Source organism: Topomyia yanbarensis, unplaced genomic scaffold, assembly GCF_030247195.1.
Source record: "Topomyia yanbarensis strain Yona2022 unplaced genomic scaffold, ASM3024719v1 HiC_scaffold_149, whole genome shotgun sequence".
Taxonomy (NCBI): Eukaryota; Metazoa; Arthropoda; class Insecta; order Diptera; family Culicidae; genus Topomyia; species Topomyia yanbarensis.
In genome coordinates, this window is record NW_026683326.1 from 1 (window position 1) to 23,151 (window position 23,151).

General features: G+C 40.7%; 2 protein-coding genes across 2 annotated transcripts in view; one reads left to right on the top strand and one right to left on the bottom strand.

Annotated features, from left to right (window-relative positions):
* Positions 1 to 5: 5 nt before the first annotated feature.
* On the top strand, positions 6 to 1,043 carry LOC131694779 (probable peroxisomal acyl-coenzyme A oxidase 1; the record flags this gene model as incomplete). Its single annotated transcript, XM_058983280.1, has 3 exons — positions 6 to 50; positions 107 to 307; positions 365 to 1,043. Coding segments are annotated over 3 exons (306 nt in total), but the record flags the coding sequence as incomplete, so codon positions are not given.
* The window catches only part of LOC131694778 (troponin C-like), a 32,159-nt gene continuing 9,489 nt past the window's right edge, over positions 482 to 23,151 (bottom strand). The window contains exons 2-5 of the mRNA XM_058983278.1: positions 18,657 to 18,684; positions 9,348 to 9,491; positions 9,027 to 9,278; positions 482 to 1,037 (exon numbers count right to left, since the gene is read on the bottom strand). Coding sequence (XP_058839261.1) covers positions 1,012 to 1,037; positions 9,027 to 9,278; positions 9,348 to 9,491; positions 18,657 to 18,684 — 450 coding nt within the window. The 3' untranslated portion in view covers positions 482 to 1,011. The remainder of the gene's footprint in view (positions 1,038 to 9,026; positions 9,279 to 9,347; positions 9,492 to 18,656; positions 18,685 to 23,151) is intronic.

Consider the following 23,151-nt stretch of genomic DNA (forward strand, 5'->3'; position numbering starts at 1 on the left):
AGTTGGTGGTATTCGATGAAGCGTTGAAGGTTGTCGGGGATTTAATGAGGGTAGGGTAATTGGATACTACAAATAAGCTACTCGATTCAAATATTTTTTTGATCAGTTTACAACCATGTCGGAGAGAGACCTCGCGAAGTTACAACAAAAATATGAAGCCTCTTTAGCGGCCATACGCCCAAACGCCGTTGGGATTGTGGATGCTTTTGATTATCCAGATTATGTACTGGGCTCCGCTCTCGGAGCATTCGACGGGAACGTGTACCAGCGTTTGCTTGATGATGCTATGCGGAGTCCCTTGAACCAGGTACGTGGCAAAAGATGTGTAAAAACTGATCTCCATTAATAGGTGTTTTCTGTGCAGGAACCAGTTAACAAAACATTTGAACTGTACCTGAAGCCACTGATGCGGGCGAAGCTGTAGACGTGATGCGAGCAGGGATTTCGAAGAAAATACCATTGGCGAACCTATTGGTGATAGTTTTCATTTGAACTTGTTTTTATTTACTATTAGACATGGGAATTCAGCAGATACAAACAATGCTACATTACAGTTAAAAATAAAAACAGATTGTGAGATTTTCAAAGTTTCCATTGTATAATATACTAGTAGGTTTCATATCCGAAGCTTTCGATTGTGTCGCTTTGGCCTATAGAACTTAAAGATTACGAATAGTGTTGGCGAGTTTGGCACACTTAACAGAGTAAACGAACGAATTCGCAAACTATAACCGAAAAAGTGGTTTTCATAATTTTTTTTTAAATCTCAGACATAATACAAAATTGCTAACGCTAAGAACTCTTGTAAAATAACAATACATTCAAACAGATGCTTCATGCTCCTTTAGACGTGAAGATTTACATTTCTTTCCTTTCAACAATGCGATCTGTATAATATGCGTGTTTTATAATAATATATAAAAGAGAATGATAGCTTCATCAAGGGTATTTGCGCGGCTGTTACGCGAGCTGACGAAATCGGATAATGCGAAGAATTTGAGTTGTTTCGGTTTAACCAGTCATCATCTCCATGAACTCTGCAATGAAAGAGGACAGATTTGAATATAGATTAACGGATCTTAGTTTTGTTACCACTGTGGTAAAATAGAATATATTTAATCTTTTAATAAATGGTCCCCTTTCCGAAGGTTCACCCTGTTAGAAGTGTGGGAAGTTTGCAACTGCAAGTGATATTTGGAAACTTAAGGCAACCTTATATCCGATTTATTCTGAGGCATGGAAGCACCGTTAGCATCGTGCGCTTCAGCGAGTTTTATTTAACTCGTCAACGAGAAAAGAATGGGACATGATCGATTGAAGTTGAAGAAACTGTGTGTACGAAGAAGAAAAATCGCACACAGCCAGAGCTGGAAAAAGGTTGAGCCGTTGGGAAGGACGTAATCCCAGCCAAACTTTTAACAATCGGAAGTGACTAACTGTACGAAAAAACCACTGAATGATCGGAATGATTTTGGGAAGAAGAAGAAATGCCATCCACCTATCTTCAAGATGGGTTAGAACTAGAGTGCAATAAATATCGAAGCACAACGATCCTCAATGCCGCTTACAAGGTACTCTCCCGTGTTCTGTTTAGCAGATAGCGGCAGTTGGCTGAATTCTTTGTGGGCTACAGCCAAAACAGGTTTCGAGAAGAAAAATCAACAACGACACAGTGACAATTCCTGGACAATTATCGTAAGTATAACTGTCGGACTTACTATTTCAAGTGTACGATTCAGTGAAACGATCGGTCAAAATCAAGCGTCAGAATAGCCCGAGAGACATTCGACTCCATTGTGACGTTAGATAGATTTAAGCAGGGCGATGCGCTCTCTCATCTGTTGTTTAATACATTGCTCGCAGGTGCGATACGCAGATATGATGTGCAATGGAACGGAACTAGCAAAACACGAGACCTCACATGCTTCCTCAACATCATTGGCGTTGATCTCAGAGCAGTGGAAGGGGCATTTGAATAAAAAGTGAGGCTGCGAGAATCGGACTGACTTTGACTAAACTAAGTACATGGTAGCTCATCAGAGCGATACATTCCTATCTGTGTTGGTTCTGAGGTGGAAACCGTTAGGTTACGGTGGTTAAGTAATAACAATGTTTGCAGCGAGGCATAAAGAGGTGTTGTGGCTGTTGAGACATGTACGTAGAAGGAAGTGGACTTTTGACTGATTGGTGTATTTCAGAGAAGAATACTGCATTCAATACTCGGTGGTACAGTAGAGAATGGCATGGGTTAATGAACTACGAGCTGGGAGCCGGTTAAGCATAGTAGACAAATAGCATGGCTGACATAATACAGCAGACTACAGTTGGCTAGACATATAATACGAATACCATAAGAGAGATCCGCTAAAGTTTTGCTCGGCAGATTACCTGGATCTACTTTGAGGCATACCTCGCACTAGCAGGTTTTGTGTAACCAAGGAAGATTTGCGTACGACAGGTGTTCGAGGAGACTGTAAAATGATGGCCCAAGATCGAGTAACCTGAAAATCTAAAATACATATGGTCATAACTCGGAGCACCCGGATTGTTCGACTACGACGATGATGACGCAGTGTATGATGTGTTTTAGGGTGAGTCATCTTGTCCCATGACTCCAGCTGTCCAACGAGGATTATCCTTTGCTGGTGTTGTAGCTGGAAATACCAACGAATCGCTGCTCACTACTTGTAAACTCGTCACGCTAGTACCGGAAGTAATTGATATTCTGTGCACACGAGGGAACACAGCATCAGGCTACCGTGACTATCCAAAGGGCTCGGTGAGAATCCCCAGATGAGGGATCCATTCCTTTGAGCATTTGTTCTTCAAAAATGTTATCATCGATAGTTCTCCTGTAGTCTTCAGCGAGTAGCCTTCCTACCACTTTCCGGTGGTATTGAATTTAGGTGCCTGAGCCCAATCTACTCAGACAGCACATCAACGTTGATAAACAACTCGCCGGTGGAAATAGACAAGTCACTGGATACCACCCAGCAAGTGATCGTCGTCGCTCAAGATCCTCAAGGTTCCTGTAGGTAACCGGCTGAGGACTCTTTTTCTAGATCTAGATTTCAACGCATAAAATCTTATTCGTTGACGGAGTATTTCCGGAGACAGCTCCAAAGAACAAGAAAATGATATATGATATCTAAAGCCTGCGAAATAATCTCTCGATCCCTCTGTATGTTTATAAATAGCACAAATCGTTCCAAGGGGAATTCCAGTATCTACGAGACAAAAGTTCACATTCCGCAGCCGAGTCGGTGGATCTTTTACTTTTTATATTTTTGATTATAGAATTTTTAACCTTAAGGTCGGGGTTGAAAATCGAACCCAGGTGACCTGCGTACAAGGCTATCGATTCACCAACTACGCTATGCCGCCCCTCGGTGGATCTTGTTGTAGACCACTTCCGACATGTATTCACCAGCCCTCCTGTCTATTCATAACAACAGTACCCAGAAATATTGCCAATGTATAATATCAGTCTCCTCCGTCCTTACGTAAATGATGCCGATATGCTCTGTCTAACTCGTTTAAAGGCCTGGATTGTTCGCTTCGTCCGTTCATAAAACATTGTGCCCGAGTGCGTTCAAGTATTTAGTTGCGGAAAATGTTTTCCCAAGTGTCTGGAAAGAAACTGCTATTTTGCAAGGATAGAAACACTCACAATATTGAAAACTGCAGAGGAAACTCGCTAAACTGTTTAACTAAAGTTCTGTAAAAGTTTGTTTGCAATGCGGTGTATGCTGCATCTTCCAACATAATGGAAGAACGTCAGAACTTCGAGGTTGATGACATACACAAGTTTTCAAGTTTCAGCTGTTGAGAAGCGTCAAGAAGCATATTTTGAGTTCGCTAATGTGTTCGACACAACATTACTGTTATGAGACTGCAGCGATTAGGGTTTCCTCAATGGGTAACTAGATGGCTGCATTCTTACCTCTTCGAACGATTCACTTTTATTAGGATTGAAATTACAAGTTCAAGCATATTTGGTATGTTAACCGGTGTCCCTCAAGGAAATCAGTTGGGGCCACTTGTTTTTCTCTTATTCATCAACGATATCTGCACCCACATCAAGTCTGGAAAACTACTCTACGATGATGATCTGAAAATGTATCGTGCAATTGCCTCAGGACTCGACTCTGTTGTGCTCCAAGATGATACAGATAATATTGAGTAGTAATGCTTGCTGAATGGCATGCAGATCCACGTCGATTAATGTAATAAATTTTGGATACTCGAAAATTCTAATGCGTTGTGAATATACTCTTCAAACCTAAGCCCTCGAGAGTGTGGATTCTATCCGTGACTAGGGAGTGATATTCGATAGAATACTTCGTCGACCACATCACAGCAACAACGGCGAGAGTTTTTACAATATTGTGTTTTCTCAAACGAAATACTGTTGATTTTGTGGATTTCTTCTCAATGAAATTTATACTGCGCACTGCTTCGTAGCATCTTGGAGTATTCAGTACAAGTCTCAGACGCCATACAACGCCGTTCAAAGCAACCGGTTGGAGCGCATTCAAAGAAGCTTTGTACGATTTACTCTGAGCGTATGATAATAGATGCATGTTGCTAGATTTGTCAACGCTGAAGACTCCCCGCACTTTACAGCACAGGATGTTCTTTTTTGATATGTAGTAGACTAATATTGACTGTCCTTACAATCTTTCAAGCATTGATTTGTTTGTTCCGCCTCCTAGACTAACTAAATAGGTTTATCCACACTAATTTTATCCAGCCGAGTAATCTGAAATTTCGCAACAGGTATTTTCAGAGAAAACTACATCGCATCTCACCATTCTGGCCTCTGGTGAAGATCTTGAAGAAGATTACGCGTTCCATTCCTTAGCTCGTTTCATCCGGGAGTGTAGACGATGGATCTCGTCTGATAACACCAGAAAATGTGCTGTGGCAGTTCTTGTATTCCTGCATTGAATTTTGAGGCTACAGTTAGTCCACATGAAAGGCCAGGGTCCGCGATTGATCTTATGGATAGCTAGTTTTCGAGGGAATCGAGAATCTTTTTGGGTGAGCTCATGGCTTTCCGAAACATAAAGGTTTCCGGTTTTGAAAGCACTTTCAAAACAACTACCATAATGATTGGTAGTTGCTTCCCGCCTTTTTTTAAATATAGGAAACGTTTCCAAGTGTCATCGTCACGCTTCTGTCAGGGTTTGAGTGATGTCAGATGTATCAGAACATGGGCATCACAGCCTTTCAGTAATAACAGCTGAATTTTTTCGCAAAACTGTCAGCTCATGCTCATGGCTCATCGGATTTTAATCCGATGGACGATTCAGTATGGCCATCTTGGTGTCTCGTTTATTAAAGACGCTAAATATCTGACTAAAAACTTGCCAACTCCATCGTCCATCTGTTGTCAGTGTCATTCCAATCGACCACGATACCTGTGAAAAGCACTCCTCAATCCGAGGAAAATCTCCTCGAATCCTTCTCGAATGAGGAGAGTGTGAACAAACGATTGAGATGGCTAGTCTTCATATCAGAGATTCAGCGTTTTTATTGTTTATGAAAGCTGAACACTGAAAATAATCGACACGATAAATCCATATGCAATTAAACATCACATTCATTCTCATGTTCTCATGTTAAAAAGTAAAAGAAAGGATTTCCTTTTGAATTTCACATGAAAATTCAATAAAACGCATTTCATGTGGTGTTTCAAATTTAATTCAAATAAATTCCACGTGAGCACGACATATTTATCCATTGAATATGCATTGCCATGCTATTGAGTCGTACAGAATGAATTTTGCAAATGATTTTCGCATGAAAAACATGTAGTGCATTTCTTCATGGAAAACAATTGATTTCACCGATTCTTCAGCCAATTAAAGCTATAGGTAAAATAAAGTGATATTCACGTGCAATTCATTTGGAAATTTTAGCCAATGGTATTTCTTATGATGTTAATGTGCTTTTCACACAATGTTCGCATGAATTCCATTTGAAAACAATATTACCCATGCTTGAATGGAAATTCAAATGGCAATCGTGTGCATTTCATGTGTTTGTGGACTGAAATAATTCAATAGATTTCCACATGATGTTAACGTGTTTAGTTTTTTCAGTGTATCGAACTAAGCTTCGTTCATAATTAGATCATCATCAAAGCAATCTGTGCATTTAATTATCATCCTTGGTTTGTTTACTGTTTTATGCGGTTTGAATTACTCGTTTCTAAAATGTCGCGTATCAAACATGATATGAACTTTAAGGTTTAGGACACGTGGCTAAGTAAAAATCGCCATGTATGTAGGCGAAAACTGGTGATGCGCCTTGAAATTTACTACGCGAGTGTAAAGGTCATTATAAACAAGTTTGGAAAACACTATTCTTTAGATGAACTACCAGAAAGAGGCAGAAAACCAGAATCTTCCAACGAAATTGGGCCAGAAAGAGGTATCTTTAATTAGGAAAAAATTAAAACCTTAAGGCCTACAAAAAGCAGAAAATCGCCAAAGCGCAGAACAAAATCAAGTGCTGTAACAAGGGTCCGTAAATTGTAAGTCGCGAGTGATGCAAGTGGACTCACAAACCTTTCCAAATCCATAATACTATACTGTTGTTGAATCGGAAAATGTAGGCAATCTGGGCAGGTTGATTCAAGTTGGGAAATTTGGGCAAAAAGTGCTGGTATGGCAAGCAATAAGTTTCTGCGGTTTGAAGGCTACTAATTACATCACCGGAACTATGAATGTGTGAATTTTGACAGCATGCTTATTGGCCCTTCTCAAAAAAACACGCGTGATATTTTCCACAGTACTTATGTCATTTTTTCTAGAGGAATGATCGTAGTAGCCATGCGCATAGGACGCAAAAAATATCGCTGCTGTCATTTTTTAGTTTTGTGATATTTCTTCGTTTGTCGTTCTCTGGATTTTATATACACATTGCTGCCGATAATTCAAAAGGTGGTTCTCATTATTCGTGGAAACAACGTGGAAACAACGAGTGCGTCGAAAATGTGAAAAAAAAACTATGAACCCGGCTGTAAGTCTGTACTCCAAGCATCATCTCACGTTCAGGACGTCAGGAGCATAGGACTCGAATAGTACGGAATACTCAGATAGAGCAGAACTAAAAGGCTTTTTGTCGGCAGAGATTAGTTGTGGAGAAATCTATCCAACTATCTGGAATTGCTAGCACCGGATTAATATTTGTGCATTTGAATACTGTTGTTGAGGCATGAACAAAAATAACAGATCTGCGGTCGACGTCTACAGCGCATCACCTTGAAAATAATGGATTAAACACTATTAGCAGAATACACAGAGAATGTGGTAGCCCGGAGGTGCCCGAAGTCTGTTTCCTTTGCAGGGTGTTCAAGAAAATTTGGTGAGATCAATCCAATTTATTGTTATTTTTTAGTTCATTATATAATTCATACCATACCATAAATATTATATCAACATATCCTCTTCCCATTTTCCTTCCATTCTAACGATGTGGGTTCCCCGTATTCAACTAACATTTCCTTCCCTTCAACGATCGTAAGGACATGGCCAGGTGTGCGCTGAACTATACCACTGTATGAGCCACCCAATGCGGTCGTTTTGGCTATGCTATGCTATGTTAGTACTTATGCCATTTTTTCTTGACATCCTGGAAACGAACATAGCTGAGTTAGGGTCTCGCAAAACAGCGAGCGAACTTGAAATTGATTTCAGGTTTGACCCAACCCAATTTTCAGTTCAATAGAGTATAACCAATAGAGAATTGAATCAGTTTCAGCCTCAAACGACATTAGTTTGCGGTGGTCTAGAATGACACATACAGTTTTCTTAATCACCTGTTGTCTCTACTGAGCTTTAAAATTAAACCATTCTACGATTTTCCTGCGAACCTACCGAGATGGGATGCATTTCATGCGCAACCCACGGTAATAAATTAGTTACTTTTTTATGCGTAAAAATGTGCTCTTGAGCTGGGTCCGCACACGAACTGACGGACTCGGCGAATAAAACGAACTGTCATTTTGGAGAGTGTATTTTTGGAAGTAACAAAATCACCTCCTCTACCTCTATGGGATGACATGGAAAGCGAGAAGGTGGAAAATAAACTTCCTCTTTCTATAGCAATTAATTTTATTTCACCACTCGGGGGGAAAATTTTTGCCGTATTTATATAAATGACTAACAATTTTCGGGGACACAAGCTGTTTCTATTTCCAAGAAACGGTGATAACTTGTTAATCTGATAGATGGTAGGGAATCTCAAGTGTACTGAGAACCGCACACCTCCAGTAACAAACAGCTCTGTCGCACTAAACCAATAAAATAAATGTCTGTGTCATTACGTCCCATAAATGCAGCAACTGTTGAATGCCGAATTGCTTTAAATTACAACAACTCGTTCCAACTGATCACTGTTTAAATTCAGCATTCGTCGAGTGGCGATAATATCCACTCGCTAGAGCTGCCACCGCCTGTTGATTCGTCTGGGCGCATCCGGTCAATGATTGGCAAACGAATCGATTCACCATAGGTATTATTTATTAGTATTATTGAAAGCAAATTTTAGATTGCGGGATGTTTACTGAAATCTCGGAAAATCCCGGTTAGCTTTGTTGAAGGAACGGACGGAGGTTGCACGCGTTCACCGTTCAATTAGTCGATTCTGATCCGTTTAAAAGTCGATTTGGTTAGCCGCCAAAATATCATAAATATGTCTGGTGTGCATGTGGAAAGGTTTACTACTCGTTCTTCGAATCAGTCATAATTGCTGCACTGAATAACAGCCCCAAACTAGACACATCTACTCTACATCGTTCCTATTTGCGCTAAAAGATATTGAAACGTAAACATGTTCGGTTAAAAATAGTTGAATGGTAGGGATTGATTTTGCTCCGGAACACGTTTTCGGTCGAAGGTTCCGTTGTTTTCACAAGAAAACAACTAGAATTCCCTGTAGTACATCCAACCCATTGTTTACCCCTAACTCTAGTAGACAATAAAAGAACATTGAAAAAAGTGACCCTTTTCTCTTACCATCAAAATCGACCGTTCCCGAACCGTCGGAGTCGATTTCCTCGATCATCATGTCCAGATCCTCTTCGGACAGCTGATCGTCTAGTTCCCGTAAAATTTCACGCAAGCACGAGGTTGGAATGAAGCCGTTACCCTCCTTATCGTACAGACGAAACGCTTCCTTCAGTTCCTTATGCAGCGCCTCTTCGTCCTCCTCAACGATGAACTTGGCTGCCAGCGTGACGAACTCCTCGAATTCAATGTGTCCGGATTCTGTGCGGGGCGGGAAAGCAACAGTTATCGATTGAATGGGTGAGGGGGAAATGGTTCATAATAACTTACTATCCTCGTCGACCTCCTCAATCATCTCCTCGAGGATCTGTCTGTCGAACGGTTGTCCCATCAGCCGCAGAATCTCAGCGACCATGTCGGACGAGATGCTGCCAGTCTTATCACGGTCGAAACTGTTGAAGGCCTTTTGCAAAACTGTGCCACAGCAGGCGGAAGTTTTGGAAAACGAGAAAAAAAAAACAAATCAGTAACAAATAGAAACCGGTGGATTAGCACAAGCAGGAAGTTTGTTAGCTCTCGGGAGAAAAAGAGTGATGGACGAGTTGACAGCACAGAGTGATGGTAGGCAATTATCGTGACATGCTCCTGCTTGTAACAACCCCAAATCTGGGTGAGGGCCAACGTGAATATTTATGGACGTAGTAAAAATTGAAAGTGTACTATCTACGACATTGTATATTCCTTAGTGGTGTTGGATGGTATTGGTTTATTATTTGAATTTGCTTGTAAAAATCAAATTATGAAACACAACCTTTCGAATATGTAATCAATCAATATGATAATTGGATGTCATTGGTTTTATGGTGTATTTTAGGCTAACAAAAATGGGGACATTGACACATTTTTTTAATTCTCTTTAATAAACCCAACTTATTAAAATATTCCTTTTTTCATGTTGGCTCATCAATACATGGACCGGGACCAAATGGCCTTACTTCCCTTCCGAAGGAAGACGTGACCACAGATTTTCACCTCAGAAAATCTCAACGATCTCGTCTGGGATTGAATCTAGAGCCACTGAGATGAGAAGCAATAAATCAATAAATTGATAACCTTTCAACACTCCATCACTATTAAATTAGGTCGAATTTATTGGGCTGACAAAATCTGGTCTTCGCTGTATTTACATTATTTCCTGTTGAAGCACCATTAGAAACTATAGAAAGTGCCAATGTGAGAACATAAAATTTTTACACGGAGTGCAGAAATGCCCTCAAAGCATTTGAGCATTGGTTCTCACAGTCTATAGAAGTACATGTCATCCAATCTCTCATTGAGAAATAACGATTACACCATTGTAAATTACCAACAGTTTTATAATCATCACTCTCTTTCTCTCTAGTCCAATAGCCTGATAGTGGAACTTATCGACCACTAGTGTACCTTATGTTAGGAGCGGCTCCAAACAACATCTGTCTAGGAGCGAGGGGCTAAAGGAGCCATTGGAGCTGTGGCTAGGTTTCGCAGCCCAGGTCAGAGAAGTGGCGAATAACCAAGCAAACAATCCCGAAACAATGAGAACAAATGTACAGGTTGGAACAATCGGCAAAGAATAGGGCAGCGTTTGACGGAAACAGATTGGAAACTTGACTTGGCCCGTCAGAACCCTGTGGGAAATTGCGCAAGCCTCCCTACTGGCTCGAAAGTTGCAAAAGGTGAAGGTGGTGGAGGTTCAGCCATTCAGTAACTTCGATTGTGCGGCACAGGAGAACAAAAAATCCGCACAGTAAACCCAACTACGAGTACATGGTTCAAGTTTTTTGTGTTTTATCGATTCCTGCTGCATAATCGCCCCCGATTCTTCTAATATATAGGGTAAAAGGGTATAATACGCCCCACCGGGGCTAAATGCCCCTCTTCGATTCCCAGGATTCCTGAATTATCTAAAAAGTAAAAATGACTGATAACAGTATCGTTTCATGAAATCAACGTACTAAGTTAGTTTGGTATTTTTAATATGTTGCAAAACAACAATATACACAAAAGTTTCAAAAGAGCTACTTTTATGTAAGCTTCCACTTTTTCCAAAAGCATTACAACCAATTAGAAATAGTCGGATTCGATAGAACTATTTCAAGTAGCTTACTAGAATGTTATAGTTACTATCTTAGTTTATAGCTTGGATTAAAACTATGTGTGTGTAGAATTATTCATGTATTCACAACAGCTCATCACCGACCAAAACGCCCCACCCATTGTTGTGGGGCATATTCACCGATTGCTGTGGGGCATACCGTCCTCTTGTTGTGGGGCATATTACACTTTCACCGGGGGCATTTTGCCCTGGGTGAAAAATTTAGGCATCTTTGAAAAATGTTTAATTGTACTTGTATCAGGATGTTTTTAATAAAAAATGAAACGGGTACTAATTTCTAACTAATATAACAATAAATTAGAGTAGTTAGTGAGAAGATCATAGCGTCGTATGGTGAAATATAGCCATGTATGCTTAAGGAGGGCGTATTAGTCCTGTTTACCCTAATCATGTATTACTTCATTGGATATCTCCTGATGGTACCATAACCCCCGTCAGCGCTGAATCTGTATGTTTCGATTCGTAAATTATCCAGCCGAGCTTGCAGCGAACAATGATCGGGATTGGGGCAAAGGAATAATTTCCGGTCGGTCGTGATACGATTCAAATGGCACTTCGTATGTAGTCGTACTTCGCCGACATTTTTTCGGTATTCAATGTCTGGTGTAGCAGCGTCCTTCTGTCTACCATACGTACCGTTAGCAGCAACAACCACCACTATAGTACACAGGTTCATGCTCCTGGAGTGACGTCTGTCGTCCACTTGATTGTGAGCGTATTTTTAGCATTTATTGTTAACCATTTTTTTTGTTAACGACCTATTGAGTCAATTTGTCAACTGTTGTTACGGCATTTAATTAGAAAGTGACTGGAAGGTGATGTATATTTTTCAATATTAAGAGCCATAGTACTCAAGGGAGAGCAAGGAGTTAAAAATTGTAAAAATAGAATTTACCGTGATGGGGATCCATCGTCGCAGCTTTGGGTGAAAGCTGCCGACGCCGTGCGAATCAGCAACACTTGTGACCATATGCCACAGACGCTGATACAGTCACATTAGTCGATAAAATAGAAACACCCAGGCAGGCAATTGGTGAGGGACCAAAAAACAAAACACTAGCCCATTCAATGAGTGTTCAACGCCGCAAATGCTTAGTGTGGAAGTTTACCGTGACTTAACTTTTTGTCGGTTCCGACAGTATGAAGTAACAAGTTACTTTACGCTTGTCCGGACATGCCGTAGACTCAGGTGATTCGCATTTCTAATGCCAAAAGATCCTGACTCCTACAAAGGGTTAAGTCGCCGGTAAACTCTAAGCTTGTTCATATGACCATTCCACGCTTTTCTAAACTTTCTTCCTTCAACTCCTTGCTCTCCCTTGTGTACTATGGATTGTGAGTGTCTTCTGTATACCTACGGTCCCCAAACGATCTGTCGACTACGATGACGGACACGCCCTTATCCAAACAGGCGAGAACAGTCACTGGACTTCCTCCACTATGCACTTTGTTACCGGATGAACTAACGGATTGAGCAATACTCTACAATCACCTACGTTGCAATAATTGTTTAAGCGACATTAATCGCAATGCTCGTTGGGACAAATCTTGTACAGTTTCCATCTTATCACTACTTTCATTTGATTTACATATGCCAAATCCTTGAAGTCTTTGCAGAATCGCAAAAGATGGTCCGTTCGCTGGCATACCTCACAAGGTCTGAGAGTCTGTCACCATAGAGGACACTTTGTCCACACGTCCGCTCGTCCCGATTGCAATCCTTGTATCCGGTTTGTATCCGCATTTGGCCACGTAAATGTCGAAAGTGTAACCGCATTCTTCTTCTGGTTATATCGCACTGATTGTCACTTTTCCCCGTCCGGGAGTTTGCGGATCAAGTCTTACATGAGAAACGGATTCACCAAATGGAGCGTAAAATCAGCAGCTTCCAGCTGTTCGACTCCATTGTCAAACGGTATGATACTGGCCAGATTGTCAACTTTTGGCGATACTAGGTTGCGTACATTCTCAAGGTGGCCTTTCAGCAACTGCTCCAAGCGTACGTATAGCTGGCGAAGCTTTACGTTTAGTCGTGGGGCCGAGCTTGGAAAAAGAAGCTGGCCGTCGATAGACTCCAGTGCTGAACCTTTGAGATAGTCTTGAAGTCACACTAGACTTTTCTCGTCAGACTATGTAGGCCTCGTTGAATACTTGATAGGCGCCGAAAAAGAGTGGCCAGTCTTCTGGTTCCCACGCAAAAGCTGGGAGCGTCTAAGGGCAGCCAGCTGAGCCCTATTGGGGTTCGGTACGTTGTGGCCTTAGCCCGTAGGAAGTTGTATCGACGATCTGGTGTTGGTTTCTTGCGGCGCTTCAATGATTTCTGTCCTCTACGCTGTGCATACTCTGGTTTTCAGGCAAACTTCTGTTAATTTGCCGAATGTCTGATTCCATCCGCTGTTGATCATTAGCGCTTCCTTTAACTGTTCTTCTACTAATGACATCTGATCCTGATGAATCTCTTCCATCTTTTTATACGGCAAAGATGTTCCTTCTCCTTTTGCTGTTCCCTTTGATGTTGAAAGCTTTTCCCGATCTCACGTTCACAAAGCTCTCGGTTCTTTTGCAGCTCCCGGTCTATACGCATTCTTCTTTTTTTCAACGCGTATTAATTTCTATTACTTTTTCCCGCAAATATTCCGCATTCGTTTCCTCCTGTAAACGCTTCGCTTGCATTGCAATGCATTGCTTTTATTTTCGCTGCGACGGACGGAGGCAAGCTCAGAGGTTGATGGTCGTGGGATTTCGCGCTCGATCGGACTGAATCTTCTGTATTCTTCTTCGTTCGGGACGCCTTTTCATCCTCATCCTGCTTCTGGTACGACCCAATCCGCTCGGCGGACATCTTTCGGATAGAGCCATTCAGCCTTTTTTGCCACCCTCGCAACTATCTCGCAACGGGAGTGCACAAATCGTGCTATGTTCCCAATTTCTTAACTGGAAAGTGTGAGTAAAGGAGCGGTTCGACATGCCATCCGAAAATTTGCATTTGAAAGGATATTGGCGTTCGTGCATAGTACGAACGCTCGTTAATTGGATCGGAAAGCGGAGAATTTGGCTTTATAGCTTAGCGGATGTACCGAAATGTATTCGAAAACCAGGACCAATGGACCCAAAGATGGACCGGCATGAAAAAATGGATGGATTTTTCGAATAAAAAAGCGGCTTTGCTCGAGATGTTGCCAAGAGTTATGTCCAACGTGCCAAGGTAAGAATCCATCTACAGAGAGAGTAAAGGCGCTTTAACCTAGGCTCATTAGCCAGGGCAAGGTGTAAATACCTTTGTCCCATCCCAAAGGACCAAATGGGGTGACAATTACCTTATTAGACAAGTCACTTCCAACGATTTTGCATATCCCCTTTAATCTGTAACGGTCGGTACGGTTGTCCTCGTTTCTTCCTCCTTCAAGATTCAAAACGATTCGTTAGTTAAATTATTCATTAAATGAATAATTTAATTGCCGTATAATTTTGAAACATCTTCAAACCCAACTGTGCACAGTAAGCCTGGCTGTTTTAATATTTGAGCCATGAAGCATATTATATGCTTCAAATAGTAATGTTGACAAGAAAAACACTAAAGAGTAACTGCAGTGTTTTCCAGGATGCTTTTCAATACTGGCTGTGTAAGAGTTAGAATAGAATAGAATTGAATATAATAGAATAGAAACGTGCCAAGGTAAGGTAAGTTCATCTATAAATCTTCAAGAAGAGAAGATGCCGAAACGGAGTGAAAAGCAGGCTGAAACCGTTAAATCGTGCGCTCGGAAGTTGTATGACGATGAAAAAATGTGAAAATCGGCGTGTGCTGCTATAGATGATGAAACATATGAAATAATTGCACATTACGCTTTCGGGACATTAATATTACACTGTGCGTGAAGGCCAGGAATTCGATGATGCCGATAAGCCAATTTTTATCAAGAAATTCTGTAAAAAGTCAATGGTTTGGCAAGCTATTTGCGAATGTAGAATGAGCTCAGAGACGTTTGTAACACCAGAGACAATGAAAACTGACACGTAATTCCGGGAGTGATTGAATCGGCGTTTGCTGCCAATGATCAGGAAGCATGAGAGTCCAGTATTGTTTTGGACGGATTTGGTTTCTGTGAAGTGTGTGAAAGACACTACAGCATGGTACTACGCCAATAAAGTTCAATACGGGCCGAACCTTTCTAATCCTGCTAATTGTCCTCAAGCCTAACCAATCGAAACATTCTGTGCTCTGAACAAGGCATATCTAAGAAAACATGTTGAAGCGACAGATACCATCGAAAATATGGCGAAGGACTGGAAAAAAGTGTCTAAGACCATTTCAAAGGAGTTTTTGCAGAGACTTATGAGCAGCGTTAGAGCAAAAGTGCGTTTCTTGGCTTATGATTAATGATAATAAAATCTGAGCTACTGAGAAAGAACATTATAGAGAAATGATTTATGAAACCAAAATAAAATTTCCTCCAAAAAATGTTTTATTTTGATTTTCAATGAAGCTTATACTTTCTGGGACATCCTATATTTTCTGTTCCACACATGGTGTAGCAAAAGTTTACTCCAACTTAACGTAAAGAAATGTAATTCAATATCCTCCAGCAGAAAAAAAACTTCAAATATTCCCATAGACATACATTTATGAAACCAGCTTGTAAACCAGTAATAAATAAAGCAAATAGGCTGGACTTTATTAAACACTTTAGCTATAATTTTGAAGTTCCTTACACAATTAAATCATCATACAATACATATGTCAGACCAATTTGGGAATATTGCCGCGTGATGTAGAACCCATACACTGTCCTGTACGAAGAACGCATCGAATCAGTCCAAAATCCATTTCTTTTGTACGCCCTTTGTAAATTAAGCTGGACGACATTCCCTTTTCTATCGTATAAAGCAAGTTGCATACGTATAAACAAATAAACACTCAAAGAACGCCTCGAATTTGCCATATTTTACTTTATCGACGATATTATTTCTCAACGTGTACAATCCGCATCATTACTCTAGCAAAAAAAAAAAATTGTGTCTAGCCGGTATCTTAGAACTCGTAAATTATTCCTAGAGCAATCTTTTAGGATACCCTCAATAGAATGATGCGTCATTGTAATGAATTTTGTGAAAGAATTGACTTCTCCATATCCAGAAAACAACTTAAATTGCAACTTTACCGTATAAATGAGCGACCGACAATAAAAGTCGCAAGGACAGAACGTGCTTCGTAAAACCCGCTTCAAATATATTAGAATATAAAATCCGGATATAAACCACAAGCATAAAAATCGGACTGGGACTTTCCTTTGTAAGAGTCGGATAAAAAAAACATTCAGTATAAATACCGGAAAAAATATAGCCGATTTTTACAAAGTACTTTTTTAGCCGACTTTTAATATGCTTGACGAATAAATAAATAAACCGCGCGCCACCGACTCATACAAAATGGAAAACCCTGCTACCAATGCAAGGGCAGTGGCAATAGCCTAATAAAAATCTACTCCGACAATTGCAAGGCAAACAGAGATGCACAGTAGCACTAGTGCTGTGAATCGTCGGCAAGCTTCCAGTTCTTACGTGTCTTCTCTTCTGTCGGTTCTCATGGTAAAGAGGGACAAGTCTGTCTTTGCTGTGAGACATGCTGGTAGACTTGAGCGATTCGTAGTAGCTCTACTTAAGCTCGACTCTTGTCAGCAGAAGACAAAATATTAGTCCGTAAGATTTAAAGTCTGTTTCTAATGACCATTGCTTGCTCTCACTTGGCTCTACATTTTCATAACTTTTACTACTAAATAATCTCTAGCTAATTGAATGTCGTTAGAAAGTAATAAATATACACATAAACTATACTAATTGTTGTCAAATTTCTGCTATCAAGATATAATATGATATTCCAGCTCTATTACATTCACAATGACTAATTCAGCTTTACGCAAACATAAAACAATAGACCAAATAGTCTGAGTACAATTTCCAACTTCATAAATCGTGACACTGGTACACGAGAAAGCATCTTCCGTGTACAAAATTAATCGTTGCCGCCATGCTGCATATATCTATGCTCGAATCGGGCGTAGTTCTTGGCAGCATGCGTATGCTTTTCTTCGTTTTTATCCTACATCTGTGTCTAGACAAGTGTTTAGTTTCTGGTACAGATCATTGCCTACGATATTCAGCTAAATGTCCCGTTACAAGTCTGAGTGGTTGCATGTCGGTAGGATAATGTCGCATGAAGAGGCACGTATGTATGTATTTTGCAAAATCGCATCAACCGCGGTCGGATTAGAATCGTGCCTCCTGTTCTAGTTGTCTGGGCACGATCACGGTGCCAGTGAACGGGTTGATGAACCTTTCGGCCCACTTTTCGTCAAAGGTAGAAAAATGGGTGTGCGAATATGTACAGGCGAACGTTTTACCCCGTGAGAAACGGTAGCAAACGGTTCCTTGGAACATTTTTAGAACTGATTACAAATTTGGGCTGCCAAAAATATAAATGGGACCATAACGCGGCCGACGAAAAACAAACATCAACGGCGGGGTTTAAATGTGTATACAGATTTCGCAACAGCGTTGAAAGAAGAAACGTTTCGTCTGTTTTTTTTTCATTTTTTTCATAAAAAACCGTGTGAGAAGTATGGACCATAGAATAAATCAGGGAAAACACGTAATTAATGAAACATGGAAATGCGTTCGAGTTTGCCGCCGAAAAGAGGGGAAACATCTTCGACACAGTTATAAGTTTCACCGACAGATGGAAATGTCTGCGGTAAACTTTTTACTTTCACATAAGACACACTAGAAGTAGATATACCAGAGGAGGAGTGGAAAAACGCGTAAAATAGATCACTCCGCGTTTGTTTTGGCAGGTGGCTGACGGGTTGCCAATATTTCTCGCCGCCTTAATGGACTTTGTACCGCCGACGCCTTGGGAGATCTGCAGTGACGGACAACTGACGGGCGAGTGGTGGAAGGCAATGACTACCGTCGATCCGTCTGACAAACAACAAGTAGCACACCGACGCCACCGGATGTAAACACTTTTTCGTTCGGTTGGATTGCTTCTTTTTCTGTTGTTGTGAAAGTTGTGATCGAGATTTGCAATGCGGATGACGCGTGGAGCACTGATCAGCTCCACGGGTTATTGACGGACAGGCAGACCGCCTATGAACTTGAAACTGGTACATTGCGAAATAGAACCGGGGTATTTTTAGTCTTTTTTTCAAGTGGTGGGATTCTGTGAAAAGCCGAAATGCTACATGAGGACCAATCCGTACGCGCCGATTATTAATAATGATACGACATTGGACGTTTAGTGGTTCTCCTTGTATCCAGGGAAATTTTATCCACTGTTGCAGTATGAAAGAAGAAAATGGCGAATCTGTGTCAAGAGCCAGCAGAAAAATGGACCGACAACAGATGGTGTGTTTTGCTTTGCATTTATAATATTTTTATTACTTAAATTTATAACAGATGCTATTGAAATGAAAAGTTATACTTACTTGCGACTTGTTCTGGGGGAAGATCATCCTGTAATAAAAGAGGTAAAAAATTGTTTTATTAGCGCATAACGATCTAAACTTCGAATGATGTTGGGGAACAGACATAGTGGCGTCTGGCAGTGGCGACCATGGAAACGCATGATCATTTGATCATTCCAAATATTATTACCTAATATTTTCTTTTCGCAATATGCAAGACGCCTCCGAAATAACTCTAGCTCAAAAAAACGCGTGGTATATGGCGGGTTGATGTATCACAACCAAGAATTTCTCCGCTGGGTTCGTGCCCCCATGTTGTACGAGGCGACTGAAAACAGGAGTCATCAAGTCAAGGTGTTTCCTCCGTACCGAAGACTGAATGGCTGGCAGGACTAAAATATGCCAGTCGCGCACGGAGTACCGTGGTTCTTACCATTGCTGTGTTACGCGAATCTCTGACACCGTGGATGTTTGTTTTAACTCGCGATATTTGTACTGTCACGTTCAATATGACCGTTAATAACATAAACAGGAAATGCGTATATTCTTCGGCATATTAACCGCATAACGATCCTTTAGATGATTTCAAAAGGGTTGTATCATACTGTGGCAAAAATGGGTTTCCTTTCATACTCGGCGGTGATGTAAATACCCACCACATAATTTGGTGCAGCTCAGATATCAATTTGAGAGGTACCGAAATGATGGAATTCTTTAGTAGTACAAATCTGCACATACTTACTGTAGGAAATCGTTCAACATTTGGACGAGCTGCCAGAGAAGAGGTGTTAGATGTAACTCTCTGCTCTAACGGTATTACGCATGAGTTGGCAAACTGGCTCGTACCATACGATCTTGAACCGTCGTTATCTGATCATAAGTACATCGTCTTTGATTATTTAAACGTCTCGTTGGATATCGTCACATATCGTAATACCAAATCTACGAACTGGGACCTCTGCGAAGAGAGCTTGGCGACTAGGTTTCATGAGTATCTCCGACGATTAAATCTCCAACTGACTGGAATGAAGTTCGTGGATGAAAAACTCACTAGTAGTAGAAGCATACCTGCTTCGAGTTATGCGTGCTTCTATAGCAACCAATACCGGAATACCGAACTAGTTCGATACGGAAAATTATGTAGAAGGAATCGCAGATACTTGGGATGGCTTGGAGGAATTTAAGATGGCTCGCAAAGCATACAGAAATTCCCTTCGATTTACTGAGTAAAGTGGTTAGGAAAGCCTCTTCTTTGAACGAGACTAGTAGATGGAATAAGTTACTTTCGAAATCGAAAAGCCTTCGTGCCAGTTCGATTAGAGTTGCTAATGGTGAATAGTCGTCTGACGATGATGTAGTGCTCAACTGTCTTTTAGCACACTCTTTCTAGGCTTACGGAGCCATCACTGACGACTGCCCCTGGTAGCTCTGATTATTGGGCATTTGCTTGTAGAATGTGACAAGCGAATCGATCAAATGGGCGATTGAAGGTTTTGCTCCGTATGTCACCGGGAAAAGATGAAATTATGCCAGATCTAATTCAAAGAGGATATGAACACTTTCATCATATTTTGAAAAGAGTTCCTACCTGTAGTCTTGCAACTGGATATATTTCATTGACGTGGCAGGAAACAATTGTAAAATTCATTCCCAAAGGTGGCCGCGTTACTTATGAAGAGGCAAAGAATTTTAGGCCGATTAAATTAGTGGAACGTTTGTTCGACTATATATTCGGGATGTTAGTTTGGTCGAGCAACCGCTGCATGCAATGCAACATGCATACCAGCTGGGGAAATCTACTGGTAGAAGATTTCCCCAGCTGGTATGCATGTTGCATTGCACAATGTTATCTACAACATTCTAAAAGCTTTTTCGCAAAAGCTATCAAACTTAGGAGTTTTGGCGTAGGACTACGTCTTTGTTTTCGATATGGGGGTGCACTTTGAAAATTCTACAAAAATGGTAGCGAAAAGTAGTCCAATTTTAAACGCATATGATTCAACCATCTCACGATAAATTTTCAACTTTTTTGCACATATCGCCCCGAAATACTTCTATGAATAGATTCCAATAGATAAATCCAAAAAAATTGATATCATGGCATTAAAAATTTAAATAATGTACAACCTAGTCAAAATATCACGCATTTACACCAAGAAGACAGCGCTTCCCAGGTCCAGCACGACATATTTGTGTATCTAGTGCGCTACGATTCTATGCGTGACATCATCATCGACTATTTAAAGAACGGATTTCGCCGGACAAGCTCAGTTGCCTGTTGAACGGCAGGCGGAGCAGATTACTGCGCTGTGTGTTTTCACAGCCAGTGTAGCTGAGTTAGAAGTCCGTTACACTGGCTATAATGGTACGCTACCCGGTACCGTCAAACACGCGACTGAGCTTGTCCGTTCAAACACTATGCTTTCTTTTGTGTTGTGTTCGTTTCCAGCGCACTTTTAAGTACAATCTCGAACATAACTATTCGTACACAAAATCACTTGTGCATTCGAGCTCCATTTGCAAACACGGTTAATATAGTGTCGTACTAGTTGTCCTTTTCGCTCTATCCATCATCAGCGTTGACTCATTTTGCTTTGTGCGCTTGGGTTCAACGTTTGTGGCGAATGTAGGTATATCTAATTTGTTAGCAGGGTTACAATATTCACAGATTTTTCTGCAATGTTACAAATTGTTTTCACAATTTTTTATCACAGTTTCTTTTTCACAGATAGCAGATTTTTGGCATTTTGATGAAAATCGGAAATTTATTGCAGATCTTTTTCCTGTTTCAGTTATCACAGACATTAAAAAGATATTTTTGACCGAAACACAGATTTCAATGCGGCATCCCTGTTTATTAGCGTTTGCATGCGTAATCTGCATGATAGCAATCTGTGCTTTCATTGCGCAAAGACGAAAACTTTTTTAACAACAAATTTGCGCGGATGGATGGAAACCACATCGAGAGTTTACCATTTACTTTCGATCAATTCATTGATTCATTTCAAGTCAGCCTATCATTTTGGTCATGGAGTAGCTTCATATATCACGAACTGGATACACGCAATGCTTATCAACAGACATCTGTGCTCATCGTTAAGACAGGTAGAGATAAGGAAACTGAGTGTCTGTGGATGTCCTCAAGGCGGTGTGCTGTTACCACTTCTGTGGAACCTTGTCGCCGATGGTGTGTTGAGAAAAACTTAATGAGCTTGGGTTTCCGACATATGGTTTCGCAGCTGATTATCATATATTGATTACTAGTTTTTGCATTAACACACTTTTTTATTTGATGCAACAAACATTATATTTTGTTTAGGTTTAGCAGTGATGTCTTCATGTTGGACTATCAGTTAATGCAAATAAAACATCAATGGTGCTTTTCACGCAACGAAAGATTACAACCGGAGCTCGTCCGCTGCAGTTCATGGACTCTGAAATTATTGTCGCTGATCAAGTTAGGTACGTTGGAATAATTCTTGACTCAAAGCTTAATTGGACACCTGACATCGATTTCAAAATCAAGAAAGCTTACATGGGCTTCGGCCAATGTAGGTTGGCTTTCGGCAAATCTCGGGGACTCGAATCCAAGTACATCCATTGGATCTATACAACAATTGTTAGACCAATACTGGCATACGGGTGCCTTGTTTGGTGTCAGAAGGGAGAAGTTATAACACGCCAATCAAAGTTAGACCATCTTCAGAAGATAGTCTTCATGGCGATGACAAATGCTCTAAAGGCACTCTTGAACATAAAACCACTATATGTGTTTCTGAAACAAGCACTTTCTTGTGCTTTCCGTATTAAAGTTACTTGGCTTTGGAACAGTAACGCAATAGATCATGCAACTAACCACAGAAGAGTGTAGCCTGTGGGAAGTGTTTGAGCCTAGGGGTGGCCAGTGCGGTAAAATATCAATTTCAAACGAAAATATTCGTTTCAATTGAAACTGCGAGCCTTTCACTGTAAGCATACCACCACTATATCAGTTGAGTTCTGCTGCCGTCTTCGTTTGAGTCGCTCAGAGTTCACTGTCAATTGAATAACAGGTTCTGGTCATTTGACGTTTTTGCCTGTTTAGTTTCTATTGAAAACCTACCTCACATTAGCATGGTCTCAGTTAATGGAAGTGAACCATTCCAATGAACCACTCACAAATGAATATGAATGAACACTCACTGAGATGAAAATAACTCCGACCAAGATAATAAATACATATAGGGTTAAGGCTATGATAAGACGAGACAGCTCAAGACGGATACAGGTAGGAACATTTTTTCTCTGTATGAGTGAGGTTGTCATTTTTTCGAGTATTGTTTTGATTTGGTAATAATTATTTTTTATCAGTAGTTTCGAGATAAAAATGTAAAACCCGGCCTTTTCTTTCTTTTCACCGTGCGCCAAAGAACCGGGATGCTCGTCCGGATGATTATGTTTACTACCAGCGACCCGGTGGCATGCTTAATTTTACAAGTTTAAACAAATTCACTCAAAAATGACAAATGTACCGACC